General features: G+C 48.8%; 1 protein-coding gene across 9 annotated transcripts in view; it reads right to left on the bottom strand.

Moving 5' to 3' along the window:
* Positions 1 to 528: 528 nt before the first annotated feature.
* PIEZO1 (piezo type mechanosensitive ion channel component 1 (Er blood group)) overlaps positions 529 to 12,641 on the bottom strand; it is a 111,578-nt gene continuing 99,465 nt past the window's right edge. For 5 of the 9 annotated variants that reach the window (XM_083513465.1, XM_083513464.1, XM_083513469.1 and 2 more), the window contains 14 exons: positions 11,634 to 11,822; positions 10,302 to 10,548; positions 9,880 to 9,991; positions 8,027 to 8,174; positions 7,169 to 7,383; positions 6,276 to 6,434; positions 5,946 to 6,093; positions 5,148 to 5,336; positions 4,328 to 4,420; positions 3,950 to 4,122; positions 3,204 to 3,326; positions 2,712 to 2,791; positions 2,225 to 2,423; positions 529 to 1,502 (listed from right to left, as the gene is read on the bottom strand). In XM_083513465.1, the coding sequence (XP_083369591.1) occupies positions 1,253 to 1,502; positions 2,225 to 2,423; positions 2,712 to 2,791; positions 3,204 to 3,326; positions 3,950 to 4,122; positions 4,328 to 4,420; positions 5,148 to 5,336; positions 5,946 to 6,093; positions 6,276 to 6,434; positions 7,169 to 7,383; positions 8,027 to 8,174; positions 9,880 to 9,991; positions 10,302 to 10,548; positions 11,634 to 11,822 (2,325 nt within the window). In that variant the 3' untranslated portion in view covers positions 529 to 1,252. Of the gene's footprint in view, positions 1,503 to 2,224; positions 2,424 to 2,711; positions 2,792 to 3,203; positions 3,327 to 3,949; positions 4,123 to 4,327; positions 4,421 to 5,147; positions 5,337 to 5,945; positions 6,094 to 6,275; positions 6,435 to 7,168; positions 7,384 to 8,026; positions 8,175 to 9,879; positions 9,998 to 10,301; positions 10,549 to 11,633; positions 11,823 to 12,641 lie in introns of all 9 variants that reach the window. The other 4 variants (XM_083513467.1, XM_083513468.1, XM_083513470.1 and 1 more) reach the window with 1 other exon arrangement.

Below are 12,641 nucleotides of genomic sequence, written 5' to 3'. Positions count from 1 at the left end.
GGAGGTCTCCCATCATTTCAGTTGGTGTCAAGCACTTGAGAGTCCTTACACAACTCTGCCAGTGTGGAGAATCAGTGCCTTGCCAGATGTTGCAGAACTACACCTTCCATCAGTCCTAGCAAGCATGGCCAGTGGCCAGGAATGATGGGAGTTGTAGTTCTAACATATAAAGCGCAACAGGCTGAATGGTGATGTTTGTAACAAATTTCTTTAATGGTTACTTCCCATCATACGAATCAAGTCCAGGATGCCTGTTGCGCTTTATATGTTGTAATTATTGCATCTGCATAGAAAGGTATTGTATTAGTTTTGGGAGTTGTAGTTCAGCAATATCTGGAGGGACAAAGGTGCCTTTATACTTGCGGTATAAGTCTCCCTACCCTTCAGAAGATGGGGTAGTAAGGATGAAGCCAAGAAAAAGCTCTGTTCAAGGTGAGGGTGTATCACCTCTTTTCCACCCCACCCCCCCCCCAAGGTCACCCTTGTCCCCATTATTCAGTATGCTCTAATATCGCTAATAACCACAGCTTTTTATTTTTAAAGTTTTATTATATAGATCTGTATAAATAAAACCACCTCCTTTAGGAAAAAAAAGTCAATAGACTCCAGCCACCCCTTTGTTTCCAGCAGCTGGGGTTGGCACGTAGTGATGCCTAGACTATGGCACTCGGTTGTGGGGGGGAGGAGTGTTTGTGGCAATGTGAGAACAAGAAGTGGGAGGGGGTAGAGAAGCTCTGTACCCCCACATTCTTTTGTTTTGCAGGGGGAGAGGAAGATGCAAACAGGTTATTGCTGTGCATACAGTGGGCTTTTCAGCAGGATACAGCACCGCAAGTCAATCAGCAAATGGTTGCAGACTTCCTGCTTTGCAAAACACCCCCTTGTGCTGCTGTGAATAACCCAGGAGGGTAAGGGGCTTCGGAGAGTGCAAAGGTGCTTCCCATTCAGCCGTTTCAAAAAGGGAAATCTGATGCAAAGAGTGACAGTATTCCCCTCCTCCTCCTAAGGCAGTGGGGCAGCAGGTTTGGCTCAGAGGTTAAGAGGCTGCCCCACCCACAGAGGTGAAGCAAAAGGCAGGTGGGGAAGAGAGGCAGTTTCCAGGTCCAGCAGTAGGAGGAGCTCAGCATCCCCTCCAGGTCCATCTTTAGGCTCTCCATCCGCCCCTTAGAGAGAGTGAGAGAGAAGGCGGTGTTTTCTCAACACCTGTTCTCGTGTCTTGCCGGCTGCTTGGCTCTGTTGTGGTAGCGGCTCCTCACTCTTTCTCGCGTGTCCACTTGATCATGGTCTCCGGCGAGCGGTAGAGGAAGATGAGCTTGGCGTACAGCTCCTCCTCCAGCTCCAACTCGCCCGTCTCACGGACCAGGAAGATGTCGTGGCACAGCTTAAGGATGCGGTTGACGCAGGGCAGCTCCTCAAACATGATGGAGTGAGAGATCTCACTGAAGAAGCCCCGCACGAACTTGCCGATCACCAGCACGATGGAGACGTAGAGGCCCATGATCCTGGGTGGGGGGAGAAGGGGGTTAGCTAGGGATCCAAGAAAGCAGCTGCCAGCACACGGCGGAAGCCACACCCATGCGGTTCTGCTTTGCAGGCATGCAAGATCACAGCATTGTATGCCTCTTTAATTTCATTCTGCTCAGAATAATGCAGCTAAGAAATGGCTGCTTTGCTAGTGCATTGGGGGGGGGAGGGGGCAGGATTATTATAGCATTTGTCAGCCGCTCTCTATAATAAAAAGTGTCCCCGAAAATAAAATTCAGCACTTAAAAATGATTTAAGACTAGAAAAATGTAAAGCAGTGACACGTAAAATACAGAAAATGCTCACCCAGCAACATACTAATCAGGACAAATCCTACCCATGCTACTGAAAAATGATCACCACCATAGGAGGCCATGTTAATTAACCAAAGGCCTGGTTAAACGCCAAGGGTTTAGCTTGGAGCCTTTAGAAGGGTTCTAGGCGTTCAATTGGGAACAAAACATTCAGGGAAGATGTAAAGCAGGATGGGGGTGGTTCAGGAGGCTGTGTGTGGCCTCAGAAGAGTCCCAGGCGCCAGACAGTCTTAGGGGCCTGTGTTTCTTCCCCACCCCTGTGCTCTAAGTTATGGGCTATCCAAGCCCATGACCTCTGAGCCAAAAATTTGCATCAGCTCCAGAGCTTAGAATGTAGGCAACAATTCTCCCATGAATGTAAATGACTCCCTCCTGATGTTACTCACCCATATCCTGCCAAGAAACCGAGGCTGGGAGGGCTGACTTTGTCGTTGAAAATGACCATGGGCAGGATGTTGCAGTCCTGTTCCTGGCAGTTGGCCAGCCGAATCACCCACCACTCAAGGAAGTTGGCACTGCCGTTCTCAATTCCCACCTGCTGCCGTTTTAGTTGCACCTCTACGTCCCAGTAGCTGTCCTCATCCTCTGCCACGGTAGACAGAAACTTTGAATGAGCAACTCTGTCTTCATAAAGAATGGGTGTTCTCCTATCCCTCCAGCTTAATCAGAAACAGGAGTGTGGGCTTTCTGGAAATGTTTGAACTGAACATTTCCCCATAGTTACCAATCTGTCGGGATCTTATTGGGTTGCAGGCTGAATTTTGGAATAAGGTGTTTGTTGAGATTTCTAGGATAACTAAACGAACTGTTACTCTGTGTTTGCACTTGGCACTTTTGAACCCGTATATGGAAACAGAACGGAAACAGTCTCACCTGGCAGCATCTGCTCGACAGGTTTGGCTTCAGGGCCATTAGGTGCACGAATGTAGGGAGGAAAGAGTTTGGGAACTTTACTGCAACAAAAAAGGAGAAGGATCAGAGGAAGCCTTTAAAGGGTGCACAGAGCCACACTCCCTCCCACATACATGATCCCAACCCCAAGGGAGGGAAGAGTCTCTCTTGCACTCAGATCCTGCTTGCGGGCTTCCCAAAGGCATCAAGCTGGCCAGTGTGAGACCAAGATGCTGGACTAGATGGGCCCCATTTGGCCTGATCCAGCAGCCAGTCGCTTCTGATGCTCTTATGCTAAGCCATGCCAAGGCTCCACTGGGGAAACTCTGGTCAACTGCGAATCATTTTCTCATCCCCACTGTGTGGGGTCACCCATGGGGTTTTGTTTTTGAGATGGGGGAGAGATTGCCTCCTTTCTTGCAATAAAATCCTTGGGAGTGTGCTGGGAGGGTGTGTGCCACCCCTCAAACTCACACAAACTCGTTGTGGGTGCCTTGCAGCAGCCTTGCCAAATCTCTCCGCACGTTGTCTTGTTGCCCCAGCTCCATTGTGTGCTTCTCAGAGGTGTACTCTGCTGTTCCTCCTATGCTAAGGTTCCTGAAGGTTTTGGGGGTGGGAGTGATGAAAAGAGGAAGAGACAGAGAGGTATTAATGTTTCAAATCCTTTGTCATCTGTTTTGTCTGAGAAGCTCTTGCCCATGCTGAGCCTTTGGTGCAATCAGAACACACCAAGAAGATAACCCATTAAAAAAAACAACGAGGCTAAAGTGTCTTGGTCAAAGTTAACCAGGAAGACTGTTAGGAGATGGAGAACCATTTTCAGCTCAGGGGCCGCGTCCCTTTACAGACAAGCTTCCAGGGGCCACAGGCCAGTGATGGGCAGGATGTGAGAGGCAGAAGAGGGCAGAGAAATGAATGTGACTCTCGTCTTTGTACCACAGGCTGTATTCCAGCAGGGCTCTCTATGTACCAACACTTCTCCATCTAGGCAAGCAAGAGGCATCCTCAGACTCTTAAGGACACGTTCCAGCCAGTCAAAGGCACTTGGAGAGGGTGCAGAACATGGCTGGGGAGTGGGAAATTACTGCTGCTTGATTACACTGTGAAGTATTAATCACAGCAACGCGTACTGCGCAAGCCATTCGGCTGAGCCAGCAAGGTGTTTCTTGTTGCATGCCCTAGCGAGACACCATAATCCTAAAATCTCCACCGGGACATACCGCTGGAAGTTCCACGTGAAGCGCAGGGTGATGGCGGAGGAGCCATTATGCAGCTCTCGGTACAGCTGCTCCCGGCTGGGTGGGCTGATGCTCCATAGCGAGCCCGAACTGCCCTCAATGCGCGCCGTCACGATATCCTCATAACTGTAAAGGGTGATGAACTGCATGGCCACCTGGGGGCAGGAGAGAGCCCCAGAGTCAGGGTGGTATGCCACAACACACACACAACCAGTTTACCCATAAAGCCTCCTTTTCTTACACAGCACCAGCACAGAACATGAGGACTGGGAGGACTCCTGCTGCTGCTGCTGCTATGGCCACATGCCTGGATGCAGAGGGAAGCTCTTTTCCCATTCCCAGTTTCCTTGGGAAACTCACCGGCTGCCGCACAAACTCGTTCGTTAACGCATCATAGTCCTTGGGGGTGAACTCTTGGATTGACTGCTGTTGGGCGCTCATGGTGAAGAGAGGCTGCAAAAGGAAAAGGGTGAGAGGGAGGAGGGGGTTGAGAACTACTCATGCCAGCAGAGCTGCTTCAAGCGAACAGCCCTGCCAGATCAAGCAATCTAATCTGGCAGCCTCTTCCCCACAGAAGTCAGCCAGATGCCCCAATGAGAAGCAGGGCTTGAGTGCATTAGCCGTCTCCCTTCTGACACTAGAGGCAATTGATAGCTTTATCCTCCCTGGAACCAATGACAACCCATCACACATATAGAAATGGACCATGGACCAGTACCAAGCTTTAAGCCATCCAGATGGGTCTGCTAAGGAGTGGACAGTAGGAGGGGCTGTCGGAATGCAGACCAGAAGGACCGCATCGTTCTAGCAAGAGAACCAGGCCACGCCATCTGCAGCAGCCTCTCCCGAGATAGGGCCCTCCAGACATTTTGGATGGCAACTCAAATCAGCCTCAGCCAGGCTGTTCTGACAGGGTAAGCAAAAAGGCCACCAGGATCTTTTGGCAGGTTTGACCTGGCAGACAAAAACCCTCCCTGCGCATGGTAGTCAGCGTGGCTTCCGACCAGTGCTTTAGAGAGAACGGCTCAGCGCTAGCTCCCAAGGAAGTGGGCCATGCAGCTATTTCTCCAGCTGACAGCAGGTGCTGCTACTGCGTTATTCACTGTGAGGCAGAATCACCCTTCTGAACAGGACAGACGAAGACACCCAGTGGGTCCGGCCCATGCTGTCCTCTTCCTACCTCGTAGCCTCCCAGCTTGAGGGTGACGGTGACGTCAATGGGGTGGTTGACCACGCCCACCACGGAGCGCACGAGCGACATGAAGAGCAGCGGGAACCAGATGATGCAGATGAGGAAGAGGATGATGAGGCCCCCCATGCCGTACTTTACAATCTTCTTCTTCTTCTGCCCCTTGGGCTGCGGGTATTTCTGTAGGGAGGGGTCAGAGATGCATAAGGACGAGGCCCATGTGTGAATGACGGCGTGGTTAGATGGCCGCATCCTGACCAACAGGAGGATAAAAGCTCGTCCAGAGTTCCTCCTTTCTCATAATTCAACTTCCCGCCAGCTGCTCTCGTTTCTATTTATTTGATAAACTTCATACCTCTTGATTGTAAAAGAAAACCCCTCAAAGCGGTTTACAAAAAGAATAAAACAAAGTATCAGTAAAATAACAGTTAAAAACTATTTAAAACATTTAAAAAATTAATGTTTAGTGAGAAGCTAAAGCCAGATTACAAGGCAGCTTCTACATGTCTGGATGGACTTGCCCAACAAACACGTTTTTAGCAGGCACCAAGAAGCGTACGGTGAAAATACCTGCCTGATGTCAATAGGCAAGGAGTTCCAAAGTGTGAAAACAATCAAATTCTTACAAATGTGGGACCAATATGATGTGGCACTTGTAACAGTGCCAGTGCCATTAATCAAAGTGGCCAAGTGTGTATATATGGGGTAAGTTTTTACACTCTGGGACAGCGGTGGGAGAGGTCAGGCCCACCCTTGCTGCCGCCTCCTTCGCCACCATGTCAGCCCCACCTTCTCAGTCTCGCGGCTGCACTTGATGATGAAGATGTTGGCATAGATGTCTTCCACACACATCCAGTTGGAGAGAGACAGGGTGGTGTCCGTCCAGACCCAGTCCATGACAGCCCGCAACTCCACCAGGAAAGGCACCAGGCGGAAGCTGTCAGAGGAGAGAGGGGCGTTCAGATCCTGTGCACTTTGATCTCTGGTCCCTGAAAAGCAGCTTCCCCCCTGCCCCAGCTTGTAACTACAAAGCAAACCCTGATCATACTGAACTTGCATCTTCACCTGACTCGGGCTCCCCTCGCCCCACTCTGGAAGGACCCTGGAACTTGGCCTTACCCTTGGAAGAGAAAGAGGTTAAGGTGGTTGTACTTCTTGGTGAGGAAGTTCCCCAGGATGCGAGTAGGGTAGCCGCAGCGGATCTGGTAAGCCGACAGAGCGAAGTAGATGCATTTCACAAAGTACCACAGCTGGGCCACAGTATTCAAGTTGAACATCCTGGGGAGGGAAATCACAATTGGGGGAAGGAAGGGGGGCACATTTCAGGGCTGGTTCTTCCTTTTTATTTTTAAAAATGTATTTTATTGCTTCTCATGAGGAAACATCAATGATATATAGAAACAGGTAAATTCCTCCCAGCCCCTTACCCACCCACGGAAGAACAAGCAGCAGAAAAACATTTGAGGACATCCAAACTAGAATAAATTAAGAGTTCCAATGGCAGAGGTACACTTCAGCCACTTCAGACAGCGTTCTGCAATCTCAGGAAGGCAGACAACAAAGATCTTGAATATGCCCCTTAATGTATTCCATGAGTAGGCTCCAAGTAGCAAAAAAGTCAAAAAAGGTTTTGCCTTTCTTCTGGCCAATTTTTCAGTTCAATGCCAATTTTTCTGCAAGCACAATATGCATAAGTTGACCGCCAGCTTCCAGGTTTTTGCAGTTTCTAGATGAGCAGCCAGTAACGTGAAGAATTTTAATGCTTTGTGTACGTACTACTCATTGCCCCTCCATATATTAACTAATTGTGTAGCAAGAACCGTCTGACTCGTTGCAGCATTAATCTCATTAAATATCAAAATGCAATATGCAGCTAGGGTCTGGTCCTTCTTCTGCCCACAGGTTTAGAAGGATGGTAGAGGTCCGGGGCTGTGCCTGTACTGTGAATACATATAGCATATCATTCTATTAATACATAACATAACAGGCAGACAGATAGCTAGGCCAGGTACCTCTCAGTGACTGCAGGCAAGATGAAGAACATCCAAACGTGGATGCCAAAGACCAGGAAGACCTGGAAGACTAGCTTGCCCAAGACGCTCTTGCGGAGGTAGAGAGCCCGGTCGATGACCATGGTGGAGAACTGAATGAGCAGCATCACCAGGAAGGCCTGCGGCACCTGGTCGTCTGAGAGGGAGGAAGTGATGTCGGCCGCAGCAGAGTGTTTCTGGGGAGAAAGGGAAGCCTGTGCTGGGAGGTGTTTGGCAGATTGGCAGGAGGAAGGGAATACCTCTTGCCCGGGCGGCTGTCCTCCAGATCTGCCCCAGGATATGGAGGGCAACACTTGCTTGGGGATTCCCAAGCACAGGTAAAAGGTAAAGGGACCCCTGACCATTAGGTCCAGTTGTGACCGACTCTGGGGTTGCGGCACTCATCTCGCTTTATTGGCCGAGGGAGCCAGTGTACAGCTTCCAGGTTATGTGGCCAGCATGACTAAGCCGCTTCTGGCAAACCAGAGCAGCACATGGAAACGCCGTTTACCTTCCCGCCAAAGTTGTACCTATTTATCTACTTGCACTTTGATGTGCTTTCAAACTGCTAGGTTGGCAGGAGCAGGGACCGAGCAACGGGAGTTCACCCCGTCACGGGGATTCGAACCATTGACCTTCTGATCGGCAAGTCCTAGGCTCTGTGGTTTAACCCACAGCGCCACCCAAGCACAGAGTCACATCCAAATTACAACAGACCCATTGAAATGCTTGGACCTGAGTTGGTCGTGCCCATTGATTTTACTCTGCAAATTACCATGTCTGTTGGAGGCACTGTGTGAATTAAGTTTGCTAACAAATAACTGTGATGGTCCCACTTACCCCAAAAGCCCAGAAACCAAAGATGATGATGATGAAGTCGACCACATCAGCAAGGAACATGAGGGCATAGACATCGGTGGCAGCACGGTATTTGCTGTGCAAAATGTCCTGGAAGAACCGCTGCAGTGGTTGGAACATGCGCTCTGCTCTGGAGGGAGAGGGAGGCGGGGAGGATAAGGTGTAGGGCTGATGCCTTTGTCACTTGCCACTTAATGCAGAACCACCCCTAATCCAGAACCAAATCATCTGCATGAATAACAGGAAGGGATATAGCTTTCCACATGCAGAAAATGTCAGGCCAAGTCCTTGGCATCTCCAGGCAAGACTGGGACAGACTCCAGAAAACCCAGGGTCACTGCCAGTCAGTGCAGACATTACTGAGCTTGATGGACCAATGGCCTGCATCCTGTGCTCCTAAGAATGGTAAGGCTAGGCTTATTGAATTTATGTATTGCTTCACACACACACCCCTGAAGCAAGGAAAATATGAAGTAATAAAATCACATTAAATTATTAAAACCAAATTGTACCATAGCTAGGGTTTCAAAAAGTGAAAATCTGAACACAAGAATTGTTGAGCATTTTTGGCAAAATCACCAAAAAAAGTTGTTGAGCTATTTTTAAAGGAAAATCACTTCTGACATGGGTTGCCATATGTCTGGATTTTCCTGGGTGTTTTTAGCGATTTTCGCTGGGACGCTACTTTGGCCATCATATTCTGGCGATGTCTGGGAAATTCTGGACATATGCCAACCCTACCATAGCAGAACCACATGCTTAGCAAGCAGAAGGTTCCCAGGCTCAGTCCTTGGCATCTCCAGTATGCAAAGGATTGTGGAACAGTGGTGGGGAAGACTGTTTTCTGCCTGAGACCCTGGAGAGAAACAAGTAGATTTGGGACAGATGGTGTTAGATGGAAGAGGCTTGCTCAACGTAAGATAGCCATGTGGGTTGTGGAAAGGGCAGGTGGAGCAAGCAAAAGGTCCCAGGTTTTATCCCAGGAACTTCCAGGTAAAAGGACCCCAGGAAGCATTAAGTGATGAGAAAGACCCCGGAAATGAACCTGGAGAGCCATTGACCAGCATTAGAAGAGGCCTGCTAGATTAGGCGCAAGGAGGCCCATTGAATCCAGCATCCTGTTCTCAGAGTCACCAACTAGATGCCCCAATGGGAAATCCACAAGGAAGACTGATATTATTCAGTGGAGGTAGAGCATAGCCACCACAGCTAGTTGCCCATCTGGTCCAGCATTCTCTTGTTACCGTGGCCACCCAGATGCTTGTGAGAAACCTTCAAGCAGGGCCTGAGAAGAACAGCACTTCCCCCCTCCCCCTGGTGATTTCCCAGCAGTTGGCAATCAGAGGCTTACTGCGTCCAACTGTGGAGGTAGAACATCATTATGAATATATTGCTTTTCAAGAAGAAATGCCAAGGCAGTGTACGAACAACAGAAAAATAGCAAGAATAAAACCAGCTATAAAAATGCAACTACCCACAATTAAAAATGCATAACAGAACAACTACATTTAAATGTCCCTAATTAAAATGTATAATTAACAAGCCCAATAAAAGAGCAAAACGGTTAAAAGAACCATCAAGGCAGGACGTTCAAGTGGCTAGAAGCCATTGACAGCTTTATTCATCAATTTTGGCCAATCCTTTTTTAAACCCATCCAAGTGGCTATAAAATTAGAGGGAAGAACGCTGAGTCAGATGGAGAAAGAGGCTGCCCTGGCATTTGGCAGCTTTTCACGTTCATTTGCTCCGTGTGGCAACCTGCCTCCTGGAGGGGAGAGCCAGCTCCAAGCCCGTTGCCCCCAGCCCCCTCCCCAAAAGTCCACATCGTCACTTACGCAGAGACAAAGAAGCTCTTCACTCTGAGTCCAGCAGCCTTCAACTTCTCCTTGGATGGGCTGGACTTCTTGTCCTTTTGCTTCGGATCCTGCTCCTCTCCCTGCTGCTCCTCTGAGGTTGGAAACAGAAGGGGCAGGGGAATAAGCAAGCATTGGCCTCACCTCCTTGCTTCAGTGTCAGCCTGATATGGCCTAAAAAGACCCCCTCCTCTTCCCTGCATCCCACCACAATCTCAGGAGGTTTTCTTTATCTGGTCTGACTTCTGCAGACCAGCTTTAATCTGTGAGCTGCAAGCAGGTCTTGAAATGCTTGACAAGGTAGTTTAGATATGTATTTTTGATGCAGTGTTGCCCCCAGACCTGGGGAGGCTGGAAACAAGCATTCCTAAAGGAGTAAGCATAGGTGTCGTCCCCCCACCTACCTTCCTCTCCCTGCTCTTTCAGAGCCTTGCTCCTTTTCTTCTTCTTCTCCTTTTTCTTCCGGAACCGTGAGCGGATTCCCTTGGGCACCTCGGGCTCCGCCTCCTGATCCACCACGGTTTCTGCCCCAACGTCGGCTTCCACCAAAGTCTCAGCCCCCTCTTTGCTCTCGGTGAAAGCCACAGGCTCTGCTGCTTCAAGAGAATTTTTGGCCAGGACCTCTTCCTCGTGATCCCACAGCCCGTAGCTCTGTCAAAGAGGACAGGCAGGCAGGTAAGTTCAGAAAGGGTTTGGGAAGCAGAAACCAACATCAAGCAGCGGGCCTATTTATTTTATTTACTTTATTGACAAACCACTTCATCTAAGCTGTTTACCTAAAATGGCACAAAATAGCCATTAAAGGTTAACAATAAAAACATATTTTAGAAAACAGAAGACATAATAAAATTACAAAAATATAAATAAAATTAATACATTTTAAAAATAAATGTGCACAATAAAATAAAAGTTTTTAGCTACTGCAGCAAACAGTGTAAGGACTGCACCTGCCTAATATCATGCAATGACAACTCCCATCACCCCTGACTATCAGCCTGATGGGAGTTGGAGTCCATCAGCTTCAAGAAGGCACTATGTTGTCCACCCCAGGACTCAGGTCGCACACTACATTCAACTCCATACCAAGCCTGGTAGAAACAAGCTTTCCCTGCATCTGTTGCTATAGCTACCAGGGACTGCCCAGGTACCACTTTCTGCAACAGGCTACTCCAGGTTCATCCTACAGCTTTCCCAGGTTAGTCAGAGGGGGCTGGCTTCTAGTCAAGAAGTAACTATTTGTATACAAATTGCTTAATAGTTTGGGCCAGTTTACTTGTGGGACATTTTGAATGCTGTCACACTCTAATCTTTTTGCTCCCTGTGGTTGAATTTAATTACAATCATACCTTGGTTGTCAAACGGAATCTGTTCAGGAAGTCCGTTCGACTTCCGAAAACGTTTGACAACCAAGGTGTGGCTTCCAATTGGTTGCAGGAGCTTCTTGCACTCAATTGGAAGCTGCGGAAGCCCTGTCAGACATTCGGGTTCCAAAGAACGTTCGCAAACTGGAACACTCATTCCTGGGTTTGTGGCATTTGGGAGCCAAAACATTTGACTTCCAAGGTACGACTGTATTGTTGAATGTTTTAAAAAGCCTGGTTTTAACAGTCTTTCATTGACAACTTCAGCGTTTCAAAATAAAACATTTTCTTTGTAGATTGCTTCAAGGTTTCATTACAATAAAGCAGCATGCACGTGAAACGGTCTCAAATGGAGGGTCCCAGGCTCCCTCTTACCAGGAGCAAGGACCGGTGGAAGAAGAGAGCCATCAGCTGGATCAGGTCGTACTTGATGTAGTTGTCCGTTTTCTCCAGGCCCAGGATGCGCGGTGCGAAAAAGGGCTTGCTCTCGTAGCGCACCAGGGTGGTATAGCTATTCCAGGGGAAGAAGCCGAACTGGAAGAGGTATTTCACCACCACCATCACCTGTGTGGGGAGATGGCAGAGGAGGATCAGAACCAGGCTAGCCAGGGGGACGTTCCTGGCACCTCATGGCAGCAGAACAGTCGCAAGGCTTAAGAATGTTTACCGCCACCAGCCACCCAAACCTACACAGATATATATGTCAACAGTCTTTCAGTACAGGTCCAAAAACATCAACCTCCTAGGCTGATTGACATTGGTTTGAACCAAACCAAAATCTGCCCGTTCCTCGCTTGTAAGCACTTCTACTTTCTGTATACAAAAGCCCAGGTACCCTTGTTAACTTGAAACTAATATTGCAGACCAGGGCTGGGGAGCTTCTAGCCCAGTGTTTCCCAGTCTTGGGTCTCCAGCTGTTTTTGGACTACAACTCCCATCATCCCTAGCTAGCAAGACCAGTAGTCAGGGGTGATGGGAATTGTAGTCCGAAAACAGCTTGAGACCAAAGGTGGGGAAACAGTGCTCTAGCCCCAGGTTCAAATGTGCCCCCCCCCAGCAACCTTTCTATCTGACCCTCAGGACTCTGCCCAGCCATGCATCCCTCTCCCAAGGTACTCTGCTCACTGACCTTGCTTCACCCCCTTGCTTGAGTGTTTTTGCCTGGCTGGAATGCATCTTTGAACTCTGATACAGCCTCTCGCTTGCCCTGACAGAGGACAGAGGTGTGTGTGTGTAGAAAATGGCTCCACCCACTCTGGCATGTGGCCCCTGGAAGGCTGTCCAGAAGCGAATGCGGCCCTCAGGCTGAAAAAGGTTCCTCATCCTGAACTCACTAGCAGGTTTTGAATAATCATTTACAATTAGCAAAAATTATATAATTTA

Source organism: Podarcis liolepis (assembly GCF_965112155.1).
Source record: "Podarcis liolepis genome assembly, chromosome: 7".
In the NCBI taxonomy this organism is placed as follows: Eukaryota; Metazoa; Chordata; class Lepidosauria; order Squamata; family Lacertidae; genus Podarcis; species Podarcis liolepis.
Note: the sequence above shows the minus strand (reverse complement) of the source record. Positions and strands in the feature narration are given on the sequence as shown.